Consider the following 25,956-nt stretch of genomic DNA (forward strand, 5'->3'; position numbering starts at 1 on the left):
CAATGAAATCATGTATTAACAAATTTGAGGTGATCTCCACTGGTCTGGTTAAGCTATCTAGCTTGTGTCTAACACCTTGACGTTGTTAGCATGTTCGATAATTGCCCGCGCTAACAAGCTAGCCACCACAAATCCCCCCCTCCAAATGTGAGCTAGGCTAGCACTACAGGGCCGATCACTCCTCTACAAGGTGTACACGTTATGACTAGCTTGCCATACACCTTGTTACACGTTAGCTAGTAACTTGCCCAAAGTACTCCACAACATAGGGGATTTATTGCAAGCCTGTTAAATTAGACCGCACTACTTTTAGCTACGTGGCGGGTAGAGCTAACGTTATGCCTACATGTTTGTTACATTAGCGTTATGCCACATGTTTGTTACATTAGCGTTATGCCTACATGTTTGTTACATTAGCGTTATGCCTACATGTTTGTTACATTAGCGTTATGCCTACATGTTTGTTACATTAGCGTGGGAGAACTTTGACTGTTGCTTGTGCCAAATGTTAGCCATGAAGACACTTTGATAAGCACTTTCAAATTCGGCGTTTTAAGATGTAAGACAAGGTCGAGTGTAATACGAAATTCAAGTTGTTATAAGACACTGCTCTTGTCTTAATACCATTTTAACTGTTAGATGTGAAATTAAGAGACACCGTAGTCTTCAGGAGAGAAGAAAAATGGCGCTGGAAATTTTTTTACTTAGATTGAAAATGGGAGGCGTAAATGGGCGGAGCTCTCTGGAGTCGTTGTCGATCAACAACTTGATTTGTCACTGACACTGTGGAGTATCTTACTCAATATGTTGTTGAATTTCTTCTGAAAGAGTACATTTGCCTTGACACTGCATATTTGACACTGGAGAATTTACTGTGTACAGGTGGGAGATTGACCATCTACATTACATTTACATTACATTACAGTCATGGTGCCCATTGTCACCAATCCTGTTTGTGATTTTCATGGACAGGATTTCAAGGCGCAGCCGGGGGGAGGAGAGTTTCCGGTTTGGGGACCTCAGAATCGCATCCCTGCTTTTTGCAGATGATGTGGTTCTGTTGGCTTCTTCAGAACGTGACCTTCAGCACGCACTGGGGCGGTTCACAGCCGAGTGTGAAGCGGTCGGGATGAGAGTCAGTACCTCCAAGTCTGAGGCCATGGTTCTCTTCCGGAAAACGGTGGATTGCACCCTCTGGGTTGGGAGTGAGTCACTGCCCCAAGCGAGGGAGTTCAAGTATCTCGGGCATCTGATCAGGATGCCTCCTGGACGCCTCCCTTTAGAGGTTTTCCAGGCACGTCCAACTGGTAAGAGGCCCCGGGGTAGACCCAGAACACGCTGGAGAGATTATATATCTCGTCTGGCCTGGGAACGCCTCGGGGTTCCCCAGGAGGAGCTGGAAAGTGTTGCTGGGGAGAAGGACGTCTGGAGGACCCTCCTTAGCTTGCTGCCCCCGGGACCCGGCCCCGGATAAGCGGAAGGAGATGGATGGATGGATGGACATCCCAGGAGACAGGTGGCAGCAGAGTGCAGCTCATCCTAGGGAGTGCGCCAGCAAAGAAGCCTGTGCCACACCTGTGCCTCGTTTTCCTTCATTCAGTAGAGTATTTAAACCCTGCCTTGTTTGTATTTCGCTGCTTGAGCTTGACATTCTATGGAGACCCTATGTCAAACAGTTTTGCGAGTGCCTTGATTTCAGTCTTGATTATTCTCATTTTTCTAAGAGCCTTGTCTCTGTTTTCTTTTTACCTTTGAGTGTATTTTCATTTCTCAAGTAAAAGCCTCAGTTTAAACACTCTTTGCCTTCAAGTGGGTCCAGCAATCTAAGTAAAATGTTAGTTACACACCCCTGCACATATCTTATTTCTTTATTAGTATATACTTTGTCACTTTAATTGAATACTTGTTTTAATGTAATCTTATTTGTATATTTCTTAACATATTTTATTGTCCATTTTCATATTTCTATTTTTTTATTATGTCTTATATGTCTTATGTTTATTGTTACACACCAATAGATCAACTAGCCAAATTCCTTGTATATGTAACGTACTTGGCAATAAACAGCTTCTGTGAGAACATTTAACTGGTCCTGGTTGAACACACCTGTCTGTCCAGCTTACATTACATATCATCACCACAGTTGTGATCTGAATGGAGGCGTGTTACTTTGATCAGATGACACTGCCGTGTTTTTACAGGAATCAGAGAACTGTGAAGTGAGTCTTTTTCTCAACATATCTATTACACTTTGTTATAACCTTTACTGAGCCAGTTTGTGCTGCTGCTAAACACACTCTCTCTCTCTCTCTCTCTCTCTCTCTCTCTCTCTCTCTCTCTCTCTCTCTCTCTCTCTCTCTCTCTCTCTCTCTACTGGAGAAGCTGAGGTTAAAGTGCCATGTATAAGGACCAGTTAAGATAAGTGGGGAATACTGTTGGATGAGTGGTAAATAGCATACATACCGAACTGCCTCTCCCTTCCTACCGTTCAGGTCTCTATTATTTAGTCCACCACTGTGTATGACAAGAGGAAGTGTGATGATATTAGTCAGTGAAAGAAAACAAATAATATGACCCCAAATCAATAAAAACAAATCTGTATTTATTATTTTGTCACACCGAGCTCAGTCACGATAGTGTACGATGACACGGTTGTCTAGCCGGCGCATCACGTGGCCATTTGGGTTCTCCTCCTACAACTCATGTGTGCCATGTGTTGTTAGTTTTTTTCAAAACTTGATGCCTATCTAACAGAAGCGATTCCAGTTTAAAGATCCATCATGTCACTTTGTGACACTTAGAACATTCCAGATAGCTGCTTTCTTTCTTTAACTTATTACATAACACACCAGGTTATGAATCACTGATGAGATTCTCCTCTTTGATAACATTACAGCATGTGATCGAGAGTTAAATGTGATTTACAGTATCTACTGCAGCTCTACTTTAATAGACAATGTTTCATTGTAATGTTTATTGTATTTGTACGTATTATCAAATATCACATGCAATGAATTGCTAGGTTAAGCAGGTTTTTAAGCCCACGTCTGCAAAGAAAAGTACAAAACAGGTTTTAGATTATTTTAGTCATTCATTTCAGCAGGAATACGTTATTATTATATTCCTTTATTGATCGCCATGGGGGAAATTCAAGTGTTGCAGTGTACGTTAGGCTTATTAGTCCACAGGATAAGTTATGTTCTCATGACAGACTGACTAATTGTATAGCAGTCCCTCATTCTTTAGTATTTGCTGTCATTTTCCTTTTCCAATTTCCTTTTAACTGAATGTCACTATTCCCCTGAGTTGAATGGTGGGTTATTCAGATCGTGTGGGACTGCCTCTTAGTTTTTAATTAATTCCCTTCTCTGCCAATCAGGGTGTTAGAAGGCGATGCACTTTCTTTAAGGCGTAAGAAAGACGTGGAATTGCACACCAAGGACATTCTGATCCTTCCTCGATGTAATAAAAACCTTATTTTAGCAGATTCAGCCAGAAACTGTGGTCTTAGGTCCTTTTGAGACGTTTACATTTTTCTGATCGAGCGGATTTTGAGTTTTATGAAAAAAAGCTGGAGTGAATATTAAAGAACACTTGCTATTCATGCAGGAGTCTGTGCTTTCCTACGATTACCCAACACAAGCCGGCTTTGTTTTGCTTTTTGATTTATTTTCACTGAAGACGCATTTCATTATAATTTAAGGGGAATCTTTTCATTGTGACGGAACTCTTGAGATTTGTTTCTCAAAGTTAATATTATGTGGTTGTGAACTGGTTCTCAGGTTTCTTCTCAATCAGCTGATATCTGGGGAATCAGTACCAACATTATGGTCTTGTGTTTTCAGGATGTTTGCACTGTATTTGTTGTACTGCATTGTCTTGTATAGTTTCATTGCAGATTCACTAGTATTACATTGAACTGGTAAAAGTCCAGTACACCAGTGATTGGTAAACAAGTGGTCTATAAACATTTAAAGTGGTAAATAAAACTACATTTAATTAAATATAAAGTGATTCTTCTAACTTTAGTTAAGTGCAAAAATATGTAGTGTAACAGTAGTACAGTCAGTAATAAAAATGGTTGCCGATAGTTGAAGATACAATATCTATGTAGAACATAAAATGTTTTGCTTGTTACTCCTAATCACCAGTCACATATGGCCCCCTGAAGTCACCAGTTTGTCCGAAAAGTGATATTTTTCTTACTTTATTTGAATCATTTTAAGAGAAGCAGAAGGAAAATCAAAAAGAGCAAATACTGGAGTCTGAAAATTAGGCATAACTTTGTGTAGCAGAAATGTCTGTTGTTATTTGTTTTAATCATTTCCTCTTCTGCTAATAAACTTGCAGCACTTCAGATTTACTGAACAGGTGCATTTCATTGCGTGTGAATTAAAGTTCATGTTTTCATGAAAAGTAATGTGTTTTAGAGTATTTTCTCCAAAAACCATGCCCCTAATGTGTACAGGTGTCCTTTTTCTTATATCATAAAACTGTTACAATCCAATTAAGAGGTGAGTGTTGTTCAATCACAAGATCATGTTCACAGCACTCTCCACACTGAGCATGGATAAATGCTGCAGAGAGTAAAGCAGGTTAGTGATCATGACATTTTGTCTTTTAAGATAAGATAAGATAAGATAATCCTTTATTAGTCCCGCAGCGGGGAAATTTGCAGGCTTACAGCAGCGTAGAGTAAAGTGCACACAAGAGACATAGTAGAAGAAAGACAAGATAAAAGTAAAAAATGAAAATAAAAAAACAAGTATTATAAATAAGCAATAAAAAACAGTAGAAAATCAACAATAACTGAAATATTATATTTTCAGGATAAATATGTCTAAATAAAGAAAATATTTTTTATAACAGTTGAGGCAGTTTAAATGTTGATTGTTACATTGTAACATATCAGCCCTGGAGTGGTTAAACATGTGACGGCTGGACTAAGCGGCGGTTTCAGATCTTATCTGTTGAAGGCATTTCAGCGATGTTCCGTGACACATGGTATGCTCTGCTTTAGCCGCACAGTGACCCGGAATGATGCCGGCAGAAAGATTATATGCACCTGTCAATCTACAGGTTAGTGAGAAACAGATCAGGGCAGTGTAGCTATTCAGACAGCAAAGCATTTTTTCTTTTCTTTGCTTGACCATTAGAATATTAATTGTGTGGCCTATTGTGACATCCTATTAAGCCTGCTCAATTGGCATCACTTAAAAGGAAACCACAGGACAGACTAAGCTCTTCAACTGTAACATTTATTTATTCCATTAATATGAAGAGAGAAATGGTGTGACTTAAACAACTTACTGCATGGCAAAGGCATCTTTGATTCCCTCCCACATGAATGATTACGCATCACAATCATTTAATTTACAGCACAATCTTCTATGACAGATATATAAAAGGCGAGCAATCCTGTGAAATTGATCTCTACAACACAGCTGTGTTGCACTTTGATGAGATCCGTCCAGAGTAGCAAGTTGGGTGTGACTAACAGCACAGGTAACCAGATGCCAAACTGATATGTGAGCGCCAGGCAGTCGGCTGTTTCTTGGTGACAGAAAACTGCTGTTCATTTTAAAGACGATCTGACACTCGGATAACCCCCAACCACATGAGACGCATTTTCTTTGTCATACTTCTTTGTCTCTCACATGGTTCATCATGAGACTCCAAGTTCACGGACATGCAAATTGCCTCGTGTGCCTCAATCAGCCACACTGATGTCTCTGAGCAACAATGGACACATATGACTACATTACTGGTGTAAATGGCCATTTTCATCTTCTATTATTGGGTGTTTTAAACCTGCAACTTTAAATTGAAATATGTTTTATGAATATCTGTACATTTTTGTACTGTAGTTTTTTTGTTTTTGTTTATAATAAATGTTTGCTTCTTTGGAATTATTTTCCCCAAAATAAATGTTTAGTTGAATTGAAAAAATACAAAATATGAATTTATATTTCAAACATATTAACTTCCGGGTTCACTTTCAAAGCCTCAACATCAGGTGACAGCTAAGAGCTACAGAACATGCTCAACCGGTGAGGTGGTTAAAATGACAACAGCTGAGCACTCAATTTGGTTCAGCAAGGTGTGTGTGTCCTCCTCGCTGTGGCTTCTTTGAGTCAACATTGTCAAGGCCCTACAGGGGGTTTGTGACAATTTCACATAATCCACTTAGGACACTGTGCAGTCTAGATTTCTATTTGTTCTGTCCATTTAAGAGTTGTTAATGTTAACTTCTGCAGAAACTTTCATTTAGTTAACTTAAAGACAGAAGTTAAACAGTTTTGTTTCAAAGTTTAGCACCTCCACACTGAGAATTCCATGTTTTCATTCTCTGTAGGATTAATCTAAAATTGAATGTAGGTATGAAATGTCTTATCTCTGGAATATGAAAAGGATTATCCCTGCTAATGATATTAAACCATTTCACATAAGTATTGAATGGTTACAAGAACAATTACAGTAATGTCCCAGCAAAGCTCAGCCAATGATATTTAGGATGTTTCAGTTGTGCCAGTGTTCGCAAAGAGATGGGTATCACTTCAATGTAACCTCTCGATGACATTACACACCCACGCAGCCATCATGATGAGACATTTCAGTGTCACTCAAAAATCTCACTTGCCTAGTTTCGACAAACGCCTGAGACTTCAAGTTAGGGTGAGGTTTTTATGTTCCCTTGATGCTTCGAGAAAAATAACAGAGAACTATGTTTTGTTTGAATGACAAAACAAGTCGTTTTGGCCTGATTTTGATTACTTTTTCTAGTCCAGCCACGGCCCCCCTCCAGTTTTTACTTTAATGACTCAATCCTATTAGTTAACCCTAAAACTTAACTTAATTATAACTCATCTGAAGCCTTGTTCTTAGTCTTTCACATCCAACCTGGAAAACAATACAGTCAATTATATATTTTACAGTGTACCACGCCCAGGTCTTTATTCAGAATTTCTATATGAGTTCTCAGAGTTTTTAGTCCTTAGTTTAGTCCTTAAAACAGATAATGTAATTATTATAGGTGTTTTTAATATTAATGTGGATGTTGATAATGATAGCCTTAGTACTGTGTTTATCTCACTATGAGATTTGATTGGCTTCTATGTGTATAGAAACTCACTCACCTTTAACCACACCCTCAACCTTGTTCTGGCATATGGCATTGAAATTGAGCTTTTGATAGTCTTTCCACAAAACCTTTTATCAGACCATTATTTAATAACTTTTGAATTCTTACTACGGAATTTAATGTCATTAGGCAAAAGTTTCAAAATTAGATGTCTGTCTGTTAGTCTCGTAGCTAAATTAAGGAAGTGATTCCATCTGCATTTAATTCATTGCCTTGTCTCAATATAACAGAGGCCTCCTAAGCTGACTTCAGTCCAATCCAAAGTGATCTTCTTGTGGATAGTGCTACTGGTATAACCCTTAAAACCCACAGATTAAAACAAACATCACAAAAACTTGAAAAGCTATGGCTTTATAGATAAATATTAGAGGTTTCTCTTCAGCACTGTAGCCAGGCTGACAGAGAGACACAGCTCGATTGAGCCGTGTCTTCCTTTTGACCTCAGTATAAGGGACTTCATAAACTCCTTTAATGATTACATTCTAACTATTAGAGACTACATTAATCACATCCTGCCCTCACCTGGTACCAATTTAACCTAAAACTCAGAAACCTTAAAGCAGCTCACCAATTGACTTCAACAAATTCTGCATCCAGGCCATCTACCTGTCTCTAAAACCTCCTCCCATCTAGGCTGCTGAAAGACATTTTACCCTTAGTTGCATCTCTTTACTATGAATAAGTCTTTTCTAACAGGTGATGTGCAACAATCCTTCAAAGTAGCTGTAATTAAACCCCCTCTTAAAAATCCCACTATTGTTCCAGAGGTGTAGGCTAACTATATACCTCTCTTTAACCTTCCTTTTCTCTCACCCATGAGAAAGCAGTCACAAATCAGTTGAGTGACTTTTTTGAGTACTTTGCCAGGTGTTTTTTTTTCAGTCCACACCCAATTCTTGGCATCACAAACCTTTACAGAAATGTTTTTGAGATAATTAAGGTCAAGATGGAAAATGGGTATGGTCCAAACAAAGGTGTCACATGTAGGGAAGTGGGAGGTGAGGAAGGGGGATGTGATCCCATCGCAAGATTTATCTCTGGTTTCATTTGTTGTTGTTTGGTAAAAATATTGATTAAAGCAGCTTTTAGTTAATATACTGTGCAAAAAGACATCTCAAATAGGCCTGTCTCCTTATTTTAGATAGTTTTGTGTAATCAATGTCATGTTACACCTACATCCTAAAATCCCCCTGAGGGAGTTCTGCAGTTTGATCCTTAAAACAAGCAACACAAGTGGACACAAACAGCCCCCAATGCTGTGCTGATTGAAACCTTATTGTCCAAATGTTTGTTTTGACAACATTTTAGAAGGATGTGTCGGATTAACACGCTTCTGTGGTTTCTTTGAGACAGACCACACTGGTGTTACATTTGTTGTGTTTTGGCAAGCTTATGCTTATGGAATGATGAGGAGACAAAAAACAGACACACAGCGCAAGGAGGGAAGAAACAAGATTGCTGCCATCAACTGGTTTACTGATATTTTACATGTCCTTAAAACATCATTTGCAAGTTGATTTCCACAACAAAAGTTTAACATTATTTTTTTTTTTACATTTGTTTCAAATTGCATGTCTCTTACATATCTGTTTCAGTGTTCAGACTGGACTTTAAAATCTTTTTTTAAAAGGAAAAGAATATGTTACATTACAAAATAAATCAAACTGACAGAAGAAAATAAACTTACTCTACAGTACATGTCCAATCAGCATGGTACTTATGGACATAACGGGGGAAATTGCACCACCTGAAAAAAATGTCAGGAGCCGCCACTGCTCTTACATATCTGTTTCAGTGTTCAGACTGGACTTTAAAATCTTTTTTTAAAAGGAAAAGAATATGTTACTTGTCTTATGTAATTTTTTTATATATGGCACTGAGCTCAGCCCGAAGTTTCTTGAAAGACGGTCTATTTCTGGGTTCGTACTCCCAGCAGCTGCTCATAATCCTGGAGATTTCCACTGGGCAGCCTTGTGGAGCGGGCATACGGTATCCTGACACACATCACAAACAGTCAAAACAGGCATCGAGACGCACACTGTACACATTTTATGAAACATGTGGAATCCAGGAAAAACATCGATGTCAGTCATGCACGATGGAGAAGGAATTTTGCGTAATAAAAACACATTGACCTATTTTTGCTTATTTTGCCTGATGAGTCTTTACCTTTCTCCACCTCGTCTCGTGTCTGTTGGTTGGTCATGCTGGTGTAGGGCGTCATTCCCATGGAGAAGGTCTCCCACAGTAAGACGCCAAAGCTCCAGACATCACTTTCTGTAGTAAAACGACCTAAAACACCAGCAGGGGGCAGCATTGGCAAAGGCACAGGCATTTTTTAATTGACTACTGGCAGAAAGAAACAGAAGTGTCTCTGGTTGTGAGTGCAGGCCAGAAACAGCAGTATCCTACCAAAGTTCAGGGCCTCAGGAGATGTCCATTTGACTGGGATCTGTCTGAGGCCGCCCTCTGCAGAGTAGACACCATCATCTTGCTGACGGGACATCCCAAAGTCGCTGATCTTCACCACGTTGTGCTCTGCAACCAGACAGTTTCTTGCTGCCAGGTCCCTTTTAAAAAGACAACAAGACAGAGTAAAAAGATGTTCAGTAAGAGGTATGAATGCAGGGGCTAATGAAAAGATACCAAGGAGACACAACAGCTTTATGCTCTGTATAAAAAAAATGAAGAATAGCAAAAAAAGGGGTGACTAAAAGGAGTGAGAGAACAGGCGTTCTTGTCATGTCTGTAGGGTTGCATGTGAGGCAGTTCGACATGCAGTGTTACAGTCTGATCAGCCACCAGCCACCTGCTCCGATCTGTCCCCGCTGGGCAAACCGCACAGTGCTCCTGTAATAAGCCAGGTGTCACCGACATGTCTTCTCCAGAGCATCGACAACCTCCACTGATGCCTCACCCAAAGCACAACAATCGCTCCCACTCAACTACTGATCCCCTTAAACTCTACAGGTCCCTTTCAGGTTGCATCATTTTTAATATTTTCCCATCATAATCTTGATCTCAGCCTTTTCTCATTTTTCCTTTAATAAATGCTTTGAAAGCACACTTTTTTATGTTCGTAGATTCTGTACAAAACCCCATGGTTTTCTATCTTTAAAATCAGTATTCAGCCATTTCATCATCCTTGCATTTCTTCCCTGCCTCTGTTGCTGCTGATTTAAAATCTTATTACCAGTGTTCAAGAGCGTATGAAGCTCTGAGTAGTTTAACACCACGATGGCTGTCTCTCTGTCAAAACTAGTTGTGACAAAGAATTATAGAGTGTTAGCCTGTCATGGACCTGTGGAATGAGTCCATTAATATCCAAAAAGTTTTGCTTATTTTTACCAACCACGACAGTGTGTAGGTGAGATCAAAATAAGGCTGAGTTCGAAGATGGGTGTGGTTCTAGCAAGGGTGCCGGAAGTAGAGGGATAGGTAGTGGGGAAGGGGCCAATAGCTCAATCACAAAAAGGTCCCTAGTATTGTTTTTACTTTCTGCTTAGCTTTATTGTATTTTAAAGTGTTTCTTTGCAAAATGATATGTTTAAATATTGTTGAATGGGCTTTTCAATATAACATTTTGAGCTTAATTGTATGTATGAAGGTTGCTTATACAAATCATAAAGAGAAATTGGCAATTAATTAACACATAATCTTGGAATGCATTAATGTTGTGTTTGCATTTAATCAACTATGAAGATTCTGAGTCATTTTACCAGGACAGTCAGGGCTCTTTTCTGTGGACTGAACTCAAACTGAAGTCAGAAAAGCAGTCACTACACATCTTCCACCACACGTTGGCTCTTACTTCTGCAAGAAAAACTGCACCGTAGCCCTCTGAACACACTTTAAGAGGTTTATTTGGGGAAAGCTCCAGTTTTGAGGACATTAAGTTCTGCTTCTTTTGAGTTTGAATGCACTTATTGTTAGTTGCTTTATACAAACGTTTCTGCCAAATAAATGTAATGTAATGCGCTGCTGAATTAATGGTTGTGCTGTCTTTTTAATGTAAGTGAAAAAAAATTATAGGTCAGCTAGCAGAGCTTGTTTCCAGCTTCCTCTTCAAGGGCACAACAGCTGTCAGTTATTTAAGAAAACTTTTTATCCCACTGTTTGACTGCCGCATCAACGTTTGGAGAAGTGTTTCAGGGAAACTTCATTTTGGTGAACAGTTTTATGACATGAATGTTAGGGAAGTAGATTGTGTTCTGCATTATGTACCACAAAGGCTTCGAAATCAATCTGCACGCAGCTTGTTCCTCACTTGTTCTTGTAGAAACAACATCATGTTTTAATATGCAACTAATAGATTTTCACTGGAACCATCATTTGTCTAAAACACTGCTCTGCTGTGCAATTTATGTTTCCTGTGTGTTCAATTCATTATGGCTTTCGATTCATAGAGAGAAATCAAGACAAATAGAAAAACGTGCACTGATCTAAGGATGCTTCTTTCTGTTGGTATGTTTGTTTTGTTACATATATCTTTGTTATGTCTTCTTTGTGTATCTGTCTCTGAAAATATATTTTCAAAGATGAGCATTTTGTTAGTTCAGGGGAGCACTGAAACTACTCTTCCATAAGCTTATTTGCACAACTTGTCTCATTCTTGCTTTACCATCGGGGGCTCATTCATTTGTGGTTTAGCTAACAGCTGACTCATAACATCCAATCAGATTCAATCAGGTCTTCAGACCAACCATTACAATCAGAAACTCCTCACTTTAAGTATGAGTCAAACCACAAAAAGCTGTTAGGGCTGATGTCATGGTGACTACTCGCAGGACTAGTTGACAGTGTTTCCAGATCAGATTGCCAATTCCCAGCCCAATCATCGACTCCTGTGTCATCACTGTCTTCAAACCATCTCTCCTATGTGGAAGAGTATTCAAACTGTGGAGATTACTGTAAACAATAGTGAATGGCGAACATGGCAATCTACAACCCTACAATAACTTCCTCAATCCTTCAAAGGTCAGCAGTATCAAGGTTAACGATTGATTAACAGTGTGAAATTCACCAAAATTGAACATTACGCAAAACACTGATATGGATTATTTCTTATGGGACGGGGATCCTTGTTGCTGCTCTGACTCTTCTTATCTACAGGCGCCAAATCTGACTGCATAATCATTTGCTTTAAATGGTAAAATCCTTGAATTATCTCTTAAACAAAAAAAACTCCTGTTCCTGTTTTAATGATTAGGCCTATCCAAAATATATTTCTATACAATATTTTATATACTGTATAAAATAATTAAATTTTGTACAAATATTGATTTATTGATTGACCAACCTGTGAATGCACTTCTTGGTCTCCAGGAACTCCATGCCGGATGCTACATTTTCTGTCATTTTGACCAACATCTTAGGCTTCAGACACTGACCCTCATGCCGTAAGAAGGAGAGAAAATCACCACCTTATGAAATGAGCACACACACACACACACACACACACACACACACACACACACACACACACACACACACACACACACAGAGAAAGAGTGATGATGGAGGAACAAAGCGGGGAAGCCATGATGGTAGAATAAAGCTCAAAGCTGTTGGGTAAATATGCTGAGAGATATAGTAGGTAGAGTCTCACTGGATCATATTTACCTTGAATGAGTTCCATGATGATATAGATGGGCTGTTTCTGAGTGCACACTCCTATCAACTTCACAATGTTAGGATGGTCGTACTGCTTCAGGATCCTGGACAGCACAGGAGAGGAGGTGTGTGTGTGTGTGTGTGTGTGTGTGTGTGTGTGTGTGTGTGTGTGTGTGTGTGTGTGTGTGTGTGTATGTGTGTCTGTGTGTGTTTTTTTGTGTTTGTTTGTGCACTAACCTGGCTTCCATCAGGAATTTACTCTTGTGCTCTGGGGCCAGGTTCTCTTTACAGGATTTCACGGCTACAGGAGTGTTATCAGAGCATAAACGACCACTGTACACTTCTCCAAAGTTACCCTGTGCAATAACAACACCAACATTAGTTACAGTCTTTTCAACTCTATTTTCTAACACAGCAGGGGACATAACTAATCCAAAGTTAACAGTTCAAGTTTGCCTTGACGAATGAGTACAATTCTATTCACCTTGCATGGCAGATAACATATGACATGAAAATCCATCTTGTCAGGCTTCAAATAATGTATTTGTGTGGGATAAGCAAGAGCAGGAACCAATCGTGTCCTGTGAGGAGCTACTGGCAGCTAAGGGGCGGGGCTTAGGTGTGTGTATGAGACAACATGGAGAAACAGCTGTTAGTTAAAAACAAAACTGGCGGCTCCTGAAGAGGTTAGATTAGATGCTGCAATAGCATCAGTTATATCAGAACTGGAGAGTATGTCTTCATTGAGAGAAGAGCAAAGTGATTGATTGACAGATGGTTCATCCAATCACCTGCCAAGTATTTTTGGAAAGTGCATTTGCTTTTCCAAACAGTGTCCGATTACGGTTCTCATGATCTGTGCCAGGTTATAATTTTATGACAACTTTAAGAAAAAATGGGAGATAAACATGCACAACAATTCCAACCCCATTCAAGTATTCAAACTATGAAAACTATGAAAACTTGGCAGATAAAATAAAGGACGGGTTACAGAAAGGTTTATTGATTGCCGTAACTGTTCCTCCTGTCCATACTGACTGTGAACAGACCCCTTCTTAAAGTGATTTCAGGGATTTCATGAGCGATTTTATGAGTGATAGTGGACTAAATCTACAGTCCTCCTTCTGAGGAAAATGACCTCCAAAGTCCAGCGGCAGCTAATATGAGCCTTCAGCAGTCTGAATCACAATGACCAAGTGGATATCTTCCACAGTTGCAAAAATCAATCTCTTGTATTTCTAAGGACAGTGTTGCTGAGCCACAGCAGAGTGAAATTAACACAGGGTAGGAAGTTTTTACTAAAAAGACAGTAACTTTGGAAGATTTATTTGACTAATTCACACTGATGAAGCCTCATAATAGCTTTACTTTCACTCAAAATGACAACTCTTTAAGACGTGAGCTCTTCGCAGCCAGTCTGGAGAGGCGAAACCATTACAACGAACAGTAAAATTGTGTCAATGTTCACGTGGGCATGTAAGTATAAATTTAAGACATGCTTGATAAAATGTCAAATGATCCTTTAAATTTGCAATCTTGATCGAACCAATTATGAAGAGATTGGCTCTTGTTATGTCAATTTACAGGATTTCTTTCTTTTATAGCAAATTATTGTGACTCATTAAGCAGGCCTTTCTTGTCCTTCAACCAAACTCCCCATTAAGTTTCATGCTAATATGTTCAACATATTGAGCTAATTGACTCAGAGACAGACAAACACATGGACTTGCAGCTAACCCTGTCAATGTGTGTAACAAAAAGTTATATATAAAAAATTGTTTTTGCTTTTTTTCAATTCACTTCTACATTTCTGTAAGCAGATGTTAAGGGGCACCTACCCGTCCAATTAGGGGTCCCAAGATAATATCATCATGTTCCAGGACCCACTTGTCCTAAGGGGGTTAGAAATTAACAATGAGAGATGCAGTAGTGCTTTAAAACTGTGCAACCAGTAAGTCAGGAGAAAAGAGAAAATGGAAGAGAATTTGAAGGAAAGATCATTAGAGAGCAAGTTTATGTTTGCATGTGTGATGACTATGGAAGCACTTCAATATGTTTGAATTGTGTTACAGTAGTACCTTCAAAACCGGTTTCTTCAGCACAATGTCCGACCTCTTGGTGATGTGTTGTCGTGAAGTGAGCAGATGATCAATCAGCAGCGGGATACTGTGGAAGCTTTCTCCATCTAAACGATACAGATTCTACTGGCACAGAAGGAAAATCACATACAGAAGTGAACCGATGTGCAAATGTACAGGAGGGAAAAAAAACTTGAGTACATTATGAAAAAAATAATTAAAAAACTATGAATATAAATAGGGGCTGCACGGTGGTGTAGTGGTTAGCACTGTCGCCTCACAGCAAGAGGGGCCGGGGTTCAATTCCCGGGCTGGACAACCTTCTGTGTGGAGTTTGCATGTTCTCCCCGTGTCAGCGTGGGTTCTCTCCGGGTTCTCCGGCTTCCTCCCACAGTCTAAAGACATGCAGCTTAGGTGCATTGAAGACTCTAAATTGCCCGTAGGTGTGAATGTGGGTGTGAGTGGTTGTTTGTCTCTATATGTCAGCCCTGCGACAGACTGGCGACCTGTCCAGGGTGAACCCTGCCTTCGCCCATTGACAGCTGAGATCGGCTCCAGCACCCCTGCGACCCAGTGGTCTTGATTATTCAAAACTTGCATGCATAATCAAAAACACATACAGAAACATATAGTGTCTAATGTAAGATGTCCTTGTAAAACTCTCTGCAAAAGTATTTTGCTCTATTGAGTAACTTACATCTGTGTTCTGAATGAGGAAATGCTTGCAGGATCCTCCCCACTGCACAGAGAGCACATAACCCTGCTTCTCTTGACTCTTCCTCACCAGGAAGTCTCCTTCATTCGTCAATAGCTGCTGGACCTCCGGCCTGGGAATGGCGCCGTGGTACCAGTCCTGCTGCCCCAGTGGACGATCCACCTCCTGCACCAGGGTGAGGGCCGGCAGCACCTGAAGGCATAAAGAGAGAATAAGCAGAATCTTTATGGCTTACATGAATAATGAAACAATACAAAGTGATGGAGGATGGATTTTAGGGTGACTCTGCAGAGAATATATGGATATACTTCAAAGAAGAGTCTGTATTACTTTTAAGTCTTACTGTACCTCCTTCCATGCCTCCGGGGAACCAGAGGGTTGGGAGTTGGAGAGTGAAAAGTAGTTCAAAGTAAAAAAAAAACCAGCAAATAATTTAGGCTTTAAATCCAGTGCTTTACAGACACTAGACTGACTGTATGACACCTCTCCATATCAAGGGTTTGTGTGCAGCACAGATGGGTCATGGCTCCATCTGTCAGCATTAAAAAAACGACGAGATGTAAACTGGCTTTTAGGTCAGGCAGAGCTTTGAAAGTAGTAACTTGACCGACAAAGTTGACCTTGTTAAGTCCAACAGTGCTTTCAGGAATAGGAGACCCCAAAGAAAGATCACGTGTCTGAGTGAATTGCAGCTGTGGATACACTTTCTCCAAAACATGATGAATCGATTGTTGTGTGGTGAGAGGTTTGAGTGTACAAAAACACACTGCAGTTAAGTTAAGAGCAGGCAGGTGGAAGAGTGAGAAGGGGGAGTGTCTTTCAACCAGAACAAGTGTCCTTCCTTTTGAAATGTCCTTCAACAACATACTGAGAATCAGATATGGTTCCTTGTGTTCAATGCGCCGCCAAACAGCCCATTTGATACTCTTTCTTTCATTGTTCTGTGTGTAATTATTACACGTTGATTGTAATTCAGTGTTTAACCTACCTCATATTTGGGTTTGAACAGGCCACCCAGGTTGTTCATGATCCCGTCCATGAGGAGTTTGGAGGGAGTTGGGCTGTTGTGCTGAACAATGAAAAGAGGTCAGTAAAAATATATAATAAATGGAAAAACACATCTAGAAGTACATAAAAGACTTGCAAGGCTATTATATAATTATTTTGTATGACATCTATTTGTAAGGTTCAGTTACAAAAAGTAATTTAAAGCAAAAGCATTTTTTGGATTATGTGTTAATTTATTACTCATTGATTTGCTCGAGGAATAGTGACAGTAAAAAACAAGTGTGGGCCCGAGTCACATGGGTTGATATGCTATGATATTAGTTTAACGCGTCAGCATGTTAACATTTGCTAATAAGCTCTTAATACAAAGTTTTGTCATTAACCAAAAATATTGACTAATGATGGTAGAGCTCGATGAAAAGTATTTTTTGGGGAACATGAATATTTGTACCTAAGTTTTTGGTAATACATCCAATATGCAAAAAGTCATAGGGTCACTAAAGTCAGAAGGCTTTATCCTCTGATTAGATACAGTGCTAAAAAACAAAACCCTGGCAGAGAGAACATACATTGCTTGAGTTGGATGAAAGTGAGACGTTGTCTTGTTCCAGCTTCAGAGCAGAGGGAGGTTCTTTGGAGCCCAGCTGGTCCAGCTTCTCTTTCAGAAGAAGCCTCTGGACCTCCAGCTTGGCTCTCATGCCCTGGGACAGAGCAACCTGCTGCCGGCATTCCTCCATCGCATGTCTCTTACTGAAATGATAGACCCTTCGACGAAGCAGAGAGCAGCAGTACGTCAGTAAGTCAGTGTGAGCAACACAAAGGGTTGCAAATAGACAGAACAAGACCACACAGACATCAATAAGAAATATGTCTGTACTCATAGGTTTGCAGAAGCTCCCTTGCAATCAATTAGATTATCTGGCGACAGCTTATAAAGCCTTTGTCGTGGATTGTCAGCATGTAGGACCAGTAAAACTTTAAATGACCCAAGAGTCCTGCTAGTGAGGTGAAACGAGCCTGCTATAAAACAAATGCTGATAAAGCTACAGTAATAAACACAAGGTTCAACAGAACAGGAATGTCCAGTGCATGCTGGATTAACCTGCTAGAGGCCACCAGGGGAACAATTTGCCGTTGAACCCCCTATTGACCACCTCAACCCCCTCCCTGTGCATTGTAGATGTACCCTGTCGCCTCCCAAGCTCCCATTAGGTACAGCGCACACACTATTGCTTGGCAGCTCCATTATTTGCCCTGAGACCGAGAAACCAACAAGTAATACAATACTGCAAAAAAACAAGGGGTTCAATGAGTCGGATAGTTTGAGATAATTTGATTAAAGCTGAAACGATTAATCGATTTAAAGGGAATTTAATCTGCAACTTTTTGGATGATAATTACTTGTTGCAGTAATTTTTCAGTCTAAACTGCCAAAGCTTCTCCAATGTGAGGATTTGCTGCTTTTCTTTTTTATATATTTATATGACCTTAAACTGAACATAAACCTTTGACTATTTTTCGGACATATTGACATGAGTAGGAACCACAAAAGTAAATGTACTCAGTCCTCAACTTCCCCAGGTTAACAGATTATCAGCTACAAGAAGTTACACTAGGTCAACCTCATACAGCATGTCACTGTTGATTACAAAATATTTCTTCAGAATACAAACCAAAGGGCAGCATGACCTTCTCTCACCTCAACACCACCACAAAGTAGATAAATAACAAATAAGCACGATGTTTCCCTCCAGGAGCTTGTTAATGACTCCCACAGGACTGTAAACCTCTAACAGACGGCCTCATCAACCAAGACAAATGAGGGGATCGAGCTCCAGAACCCTGAACCTATCGCTGTATTATAATTCATAAGGCACTTACAGCCCCCTGAGACCACACTAGTTATAAGCTGTTGCCCAGCTATGACCACACTGAACTCTCCCTGATTGGAAGGACTGCCTGCAGAGGCAAACTTCAGTAATTTGTCTTCACGGCTACCAAAGGTTGTGTGTTTTTATTTTGAAACCTCCTCTCTGACCTCTATATACTGACTGTGGTACGCTCACCTCTGGCCCTTCTTGACACCCTCACGCTCTGCGTCCAGCTCCAGCTCCAGCTGTTCGACCGCGGCCTGCTGGGAGCCCAGAGTCCGAGCCAGAGCCAGCAGCTCCTCCTCTACCGCAGTCAGTCTGGGAGAAAGAGAAATACACAAGGGGAGGAAGTAATTGATGCAAAACTATCAGATGAAACAGGAGGTACAAAAAAAAAAAAGTACTGGGAGTTTTAGTAGTAGAGAGTAGGAAGTAGTAGAGACACTAAAAAAGGAAATTAGAGTTTAGTCATCTGGATGAGATAGCGTCGTTTGTTCTCACTTGTGCTGGACTGTCTCAAGCGTAAGGTCATTCAGTTCAATCTCTCGGGGGTTGAGCTGTTCAGTGTCCTCCAGCAGACTACAATCAAACTCTGCACAAGCAGGAGTCTCCCCTACAGACCTGTAAACACAAACCCACAGTATCATTGCTGTGCAGGGTTGGCCCTTATGCCTGCATTGTTGAAATCTGAAATGTTGACTCAGTCTACCGGTTCTGTTGGATGAAGCTCTCATATTCTTTGTGAGGATCGATGGCTGTTAGGGCAGAAGATATCTCCCTGTGGATCTTCACCACTTCTTGATGAAGGAAAGTGGAGATGTCAAAATACTCCTGCAGGATCTCTTTTCTGGTTCATAGGTGTGATATGACAAATATAAACAGAATAAGAGTCAGAGTCTATTTTTTGCACGTTTTAGCCAAGGGTCAAACCACATGTACAGTACCTTACAGTTTTCCAAAAAAACAACATAATAATTTCCAGGTTGGTTAGTTGCAGGTTGAATTATATCAGTACTATGACTATCTATTTTGAGGGACCACAGTAAACATTTAGATGTTTGAATTCTTGTCATATTTGTGTTGTTTCAAGCAGGGCCTGTAATGCTAACAAGCTGTGAAATCTGAGATCTGACAGCTGATTAACATTTACAGCATTCACAAACACCAAATTCACATTATGCTTTCCGTTTTGACTGCCTTGCCTTTTTAAAGTAATGTTTTAGATTTTTGGTTTTGCAAAAACAAGGAAAAGCTGTCAAAACATTCACTTCTCTCAAATACATGACCAAATATTATTATTTTCACTGTTGATTTAATTGGGAAAACATGTGTATATGTTTGAATTATAATGTGCTTTTTCCCTCTTATATTATTGGGTGTGTATACATTTAAATCAACAAATGACATTACTGTAAAGTAAAGATGTGATCTTACAGTATGAGCACCATCTCCTGCTGCAGAATCTGCAGTGCATCGAGCAGGGCGGGCTGGATCTGACTGTAGTGGTGCTGGTGATAAACTTGAGCAGCTCGCACAGACAGCACATACTCGTTATGCAACTCGTGGAGTTTCACTGAAGCCTTTACGTAACGCTCTTTTGTCTTGTCTCGCTCTTTATCTGTACACACACGCACATGCACACGCACACGCACACACACACACACACACACACACACACACACACACACACACACACACACAGAACACAACAGACACAGGACAACATATTATGTCATTAAGCAAATCCACATTTCACATTCATACAGTAACAAAACAACAAACTTTGCCATCAGTGTGAAACTGAATCTGCTCAGAGAAGACAGTTACAGTATGTACACCTTTATTGGCCTCCTGGTACTTCCTCTTAGCCTGTGCTGCATCTCTCACTGCCTGTCTGTAGCTGTTCTTCAGCTTATCCAGCTCGATCTGCGTCACCTGAAGCAGCACACAGAAACACAGACAGATGGAAAACATTGGGTGCAAGGCAGGGCTTTATTCACAGAAGCTACTGAATTTGTGTGGTTAAAAGCTGAGTGTGAGCTGTACATAGCACAGGAAGTGGACACCGGCCCTGAGAAGAAGACACAGGAGGAAATGATCCGACCTTTGTTTAACTGTAGTACTTCAAAACTCCAACCGATACAGTAGCTTATCTGACATTTCTGTTCAGTCACAATCAGGACATGAGATCTATCTATTGTGCCACACAGTGAGTCACACAAAAACAAAGTTGTTGCTGCACAATAAAGTAAGAAATTAAAATAAACAAACTCTCTGCCAGACGGCCAAACAGCGACCCAATATGGATCACTTGAAATGAACACATCATTTCCCTGATGTAATTGGGTAATAAAAGCAGTGTGGAGCAGCCGACAGTTTGAGATTGCATCAAAAATGCATTTGCACACACTGTTTCCAGCCTATTGAACCTCATTTCATTTGACTGATGTCTATTTATAATGCCGCGACTGCAATGCTCATGATGCATGTCAAGATGACTCGAGAAAAATCAACAAATAGATTTCAAAGCAACAATTTCAGCCGAAACATAATAGTAATTTTATATGTTTGGACCAGGTAGTGAAAATGATGACATCGTTTTTGACATGACATTGAACTCCTGAATACAATAAACTCAGCGCACTATTTCAAAAGTCCAACAGTGGTTACAAAATAAAAGAGGTATCGCTTCTTAACAACTGGGACATTTATGATGAATGCTAAGTATATCATCACTGAAAAAAAAAAAAGTATATGTATGAAATGTAACTAAGCAGTATTAGTTAAAACTACCCAACTGTGCTTTCTCCCTTTAAAAATAAATACAAGACATTATTGTTTAGTTTGGCTTTTGGTGTATCAAACAAAAAGCAACAATAGTGAAAACTTAAATACCAAAAAAGTCAAAAGTTTATTTTCAGCAGTGAACAGTTTTATCACATTTGGACGTCTGACTGTATAGAGGTGGTTCACCTGCCTTTTGGTAGAAATGTAAGTAGTTGTATATTTGAGATTATGTGTGTGTGGGATTGTGTTTAGTCTTGTGTGAACATGCCTTTTTTTGGGACAAAACGGGGACAATTGCACATACCCACAATGCATTTTAAGGTGAAACTTGGTTTAAGGTTAGTTAATGTAATAAAAGACATTAAAATGACTGTGCGTGTGTATATATGTGTGTGTGTTCGTCACACACCTTGCTGAGTTCCTGCCTCAGCAGGTTCCACTGCTCGGCGTAGGTTTTGCGGAGCTGCTGTTTGTCTCTGATGAGCAGCGTTAGTTTGCTGATGGGACCATCCAGCAGACCCTCAGAGCGCTTCTTCATCACCTGACTGAGGAGGTCTGTCTGAGCGACCAGGACTCCCCATGACTGACAGACAGGGGACAAAGGTCAGGGAGAAAGGTCGTTCAGACCAGAGAACAACAGTCCTCCACACACTGTATCCTTCATTTGGATGTGAATTTGTTTGTTCGTTAATCTCAAAAATACTCAATAGATTTCAATACATTTTGATGAAAGTCAGACAATGGGCCAAAAACAAATTAGTGTCTTTTAAAACGCATCGAGCCCTCAAGTGTTGTTTTAGAAATCACTTATTGTTTTTGACTCATAACTTCTGATCTGCGAGGTGAATAGTTGTTTTATTGTCCATATTCATTCTCCACCATTTAGATTTTCTTTTAAACAGAACACATTGTCGATATTTTTTGTGAACACAGAAAACTTCTAAAATGTTTTTTTTTCATTTTGTGTTTATGTCATAATGCTTCCTGTAAAAGGTTGAATTTATAAGCATAACTTATATGCAATAACTGAAAGAAGCATTGTGCTGTTGCAACCAGATTTAGGATATATTTTGAGCAAATTACAAAACTTTCACATAAGTATAAAAACTTTGACATTTCCCTAGCAGGTACCACTACAACAACATATTCTAGTGGTGCTATGAGCTTTCTAAGTGCTTTCTAATTTGGTAAAGAACATATTTATTTAGATCATTTTAAACTGATTAGGAAAAAAAGGTTAAGGTCAGGGTTATTGGTACCTTTGCCTTCAGCTAATCCTCTCATAATTTTACCTCAAATAAATTCAGAAAAAAACTACTCATAAAGATTTATTTTAGGATACTAAAATTACAGCAAACAACGCTCTAAATACAAAATAAATTTGTGTTGACGGCAAAAAAGCTAACTTTAACAAGCTGATTTTGTTCCAATAAGACATTGTATGTGATTTCATAATTCTGTCATATATTTCAGTCAATCTGCACCTTTTGCAAATTATTGATGTAGGGGAATCTCTTTCAATTCTTTATATGGTAAGCACTGATGTGTTACCTCACCTCAATTTTGAAAACAGATTCAACCGAGTCACATTTTTTGCATTAGCTGTGACTTTCTTCTACTTGAATGACCTGTAATGATCTGTTGATGTTAGAGGACCTCACCTTGTTGAGCTGGCTGATGTAATCCTGTCCTGCACCAGGCTGAGGCCGGTCCAGCTTCTCTGCCATGGCAGCCATGTGGTGCAGCTGCACTGAAAACTCCCGTTCACTTTTAGCTCGGTGACCCATCCACTTTTTCATGACCTCCATCAGGTGAAGTTCTGAGTCCAGCAAACGAATGACAGCTGCATGTGCCTGGGGGCACCGCAGGTCCTCTCCAAAGCCCATCTTCTGAATAGTCAAACTCTCCTCCCTGCCAAGTATTTGTTGTCAGCAGTAAGTCCCACGGCACCTTTGTGTTCTCAGTGGGACAGAAAAAGAGTGCAGAGCTGAAGCAGCTACTAATGACCAAGAGTACTTATTTCTCTGTGGCCTTCAGGGGCTTTCACTTCCCTGTGAGAGCAAAACAAATGTTCAGTGGTTCATGTGAGTCAGTACTTCCTCTTATCTGTTTGAATGTGGTTGTGCTTGTAATTTAAATTTTGCTTTCATTCCAGAAACAACTTTAGTGGCACAATAACGCCAAAACATCAAAAACAGTCAAAAAAAGTACAGAAAACAACTCGCAGACAGACAGACATCTTTAGCAATGCATGCATCACTATCGTATATGTTTAAGAGTAGAATGTAACTAAGGTAATTGAAGCTACTGTAGTAAAGTTTAATTTTGAGTTAGTTTTACTTAAGTATTTCCATTTTATGTTACTTTATACTTATACTACACTTCACTGCATTTCAAAGGCAAATAATGTACTTTTTATATCACTACTTTTATTTTGCAGCTGTAGTTACTTTGCTGGTTTTGAGTTAGATGTATATTAAACTGGATATCCTCAACCAAGTACAACTGTAAAACTATTGCACTATTGTACTGCAGTTAGTTCATTACAGTGATACATTACAACTCACAGGAAATATACTTTTAATGCTTTAAGTTCATCTTGCTGTAAATGAGTTGTTTTGAATGCATGACTTTTACTTATAACAAGTACTTACTTTAAATGACCAGAGTACTTCTTCCACCATTTAATATCTATATTTAAAGTGCTTTTAATGTTTTGATGTTATAAATGTCCACATGAACAGCTGGTTACCTGAAAGCCTGATGAGGGCAGGTACAGGTTTTAAAAACGAGGGTTATTGTAATACATTGGTCAATGCTGTTTAACTTTGACCAACAACCAGTGTGTTGGAACCTTCTCTGGGTGTTGTTTCTTTAGGTACACTGCTTATCGCTATTAGACCACAGCCGACTGTAAAAAAACGCTGATGGTCTATGTTGCATGAAATAAATAAATAAAAACATCTCATTTTCTTTTAACAACAGCATGACTCAGTCTCACTTCATTACTTGTATTTATGACTTGGTTGTTGTTGGATACAACCTCCCTGCTGTAACCTCATTGGTTTAATTACACCAGTGATACATCAAATACACTCATAATAAATGTGATGAAGACGGGACTGAAATAAACTGAAGAATGCAGAGCAGCCAAGACTGGTTTTACAGACCGCAGAGGAAGCTTCTGCTTTTATGTTTGAATGCAGTACCTACAAAGAGCTGCATGTAATAATCAACTGCGTAGAAGCAACAGTACTGGACGATGTCAACTGTCACTGTCATAGTTTAGTAGATGATTTATGTCGAAGAAAACCATTTTCCATAACTGAAGTTCCAGGGGTGGGAAGCAAGAAGCCTACATTTAGACCACTGTATTTGAATACAATATTAAGGAAGGCTATATTTAACTTGAGTATTTCCATTTTCTGCAAATGTATTCTTCTTCTACCCAGACCCTGCTTTTGAAACTCTCTCACTACTCACTTGCAGCTGATGTCTTCACTTCAAGTGTCAAATGAAATGTAGTGGAGTGGAAATATAAGGAAGCATTCAATTGGAAAACTCCCATGAAGTATAAGAGCCTCAATATTGTGTCTCTAATACTTGTGTAATTTATCTACTTTCCACCCATGTTAGAGGATCAGCAAAGTCAGTAGGATTTATCATTTAAGGACCATCAATGTAAAGACAAAATTTCATGCCAATCCCTCAATAGATGGGCCGACCATCAGGTAGACATTGCTGTCTCTTGAGCCTTGCAGCTACAGCAGCATGGCTAAAAACAGCGGTTCCTACCTGGACATTTCTCATCTTAACTTGTCATTTTATTTTATTTTTTAGGAAATGTTTAAAATAACATTTTGTAACATTTAGGGAGATTAATTGGCAGCAATGGGATAAATGCTCATAACATCGTTTTAATCAGTGTATAATCATCTAAAGCTTATAATCGTATTGTTTACATTAACTTAGAAAAATGTACGTAAGGAGCGGGTCGTCTTCCACGGAGTCCACCATCTTGCACTGCCATGTTTTTATAGCACCCTAGAATGGACACTGGCTCTGTTTTTATTAGTACTTTAAAGTTATGAAGTTGTTTATTATCACGCTGCAGTGCCCATTTGTTCTGCTCTCACTGTCGGGATGAGCTCCTCCAACCTTTTTTTTTGTTAACTCCTCTGCGGGCTGAGACAAAGCAGCCAGCAGGACAGGGGGAAAGGAGGAATGACTAATACTGACAGATGTGTTCTTCATTCTTTATAAACTTCACTCAGAAGTGTTATTTATTTTATTAAAATGTTTGATTTGTTTCCAGTGAGATATTAATGAATTTATATATTGACTTTGCTGTTGTAAACAAAACTGGTGATGCTCTAGAAACAATATTTAGATTTATTTAAAATATAAATTATAATCCTTTTCTGAATGTTCTAAATGTTTTAAAAAGCAATAATTTAGTAATGTAGAAAAGCCGAGTATGGATAATAGTAGCTTTTAGTTGTACTTAAATCGAAAAGATAACTCTCCCCTACCTGAAGGCCACCTTAGTTCTCCAACATGCTTGGAAGGGGAGGGTTGAGCAGAGGTGTATTTAGTTGGTTGCAATCTGCAATACACTACTAGATGACACTAAATCTTACATAGTGGGCCTTTAACAAAATGTTTGCACAAAACCAAAGATTAAAGAAAAGTCATAAAATGAAGAAAGTGAGCAGCACTTTATTTTTTTCTTCCACTAAATCC

The 25,956-nt window shown here is 39.4% G+C and overlaps 1 protein-coding gene across 1 annotated transcript; it reads right to left on the reverse strand.

Moving 5' to 3' along the window:
- Positions 1-8,992: 8,992 nt before the first annotated feature.
- On the reverse strand, positions 8,993-23,211 carry fes (FES proto-oncogene, tyrosine kinase). The gene is made up of 18 exons (XM_054612483.1): positions 22,875-23,211; positions 21,623-21,796; positions 20,265-20,361; positions 19,861-20,044; positions 19,136-19,273; positions 18,928-19,047; positions 18,622-18,744; positions 17,125-17,320; positions 16,536-16,616; positions 15,530-15,739; positions 14,833-14,955; positions 14,593-14,646; positions 12,992-13,110; positions 12,764-12,858; positions 12,441-12,564; positions 9,554-9,711; positions 9,311-9,433; positions 8,993-9,135 (listed from the first exon to the last, which is right to left on the reverse strand). Exons 1-18 carry the CDS (start codon positions 23,097-23,099, stop codon positions 8,993-8,995), a joined length of 2,487 nt encoding a protein of 828 aa, XP_054468458.1. The 5' UTR covers positions 23,100-23,211.
- Between the last annotated feature and the right edge of the window lie 2,745 nt (positions 23,212-25,956).

This window comes from Anoplopoma fimbria, chromosome 2, assembly GCF_027596085.1.
Source record: "Anoplopoma fimbria isolate UVic2021 breed Golden Eagle Sablefish chromosome 2, Afim_UVic_2022, whole genome shotgun sequence".
NCBI lineage: Eukaryota > Metazoa > Chordata > Actinopteri > Perciformes > Anoplopomatidae > Anoplopoma > Anoplopoma fimbria.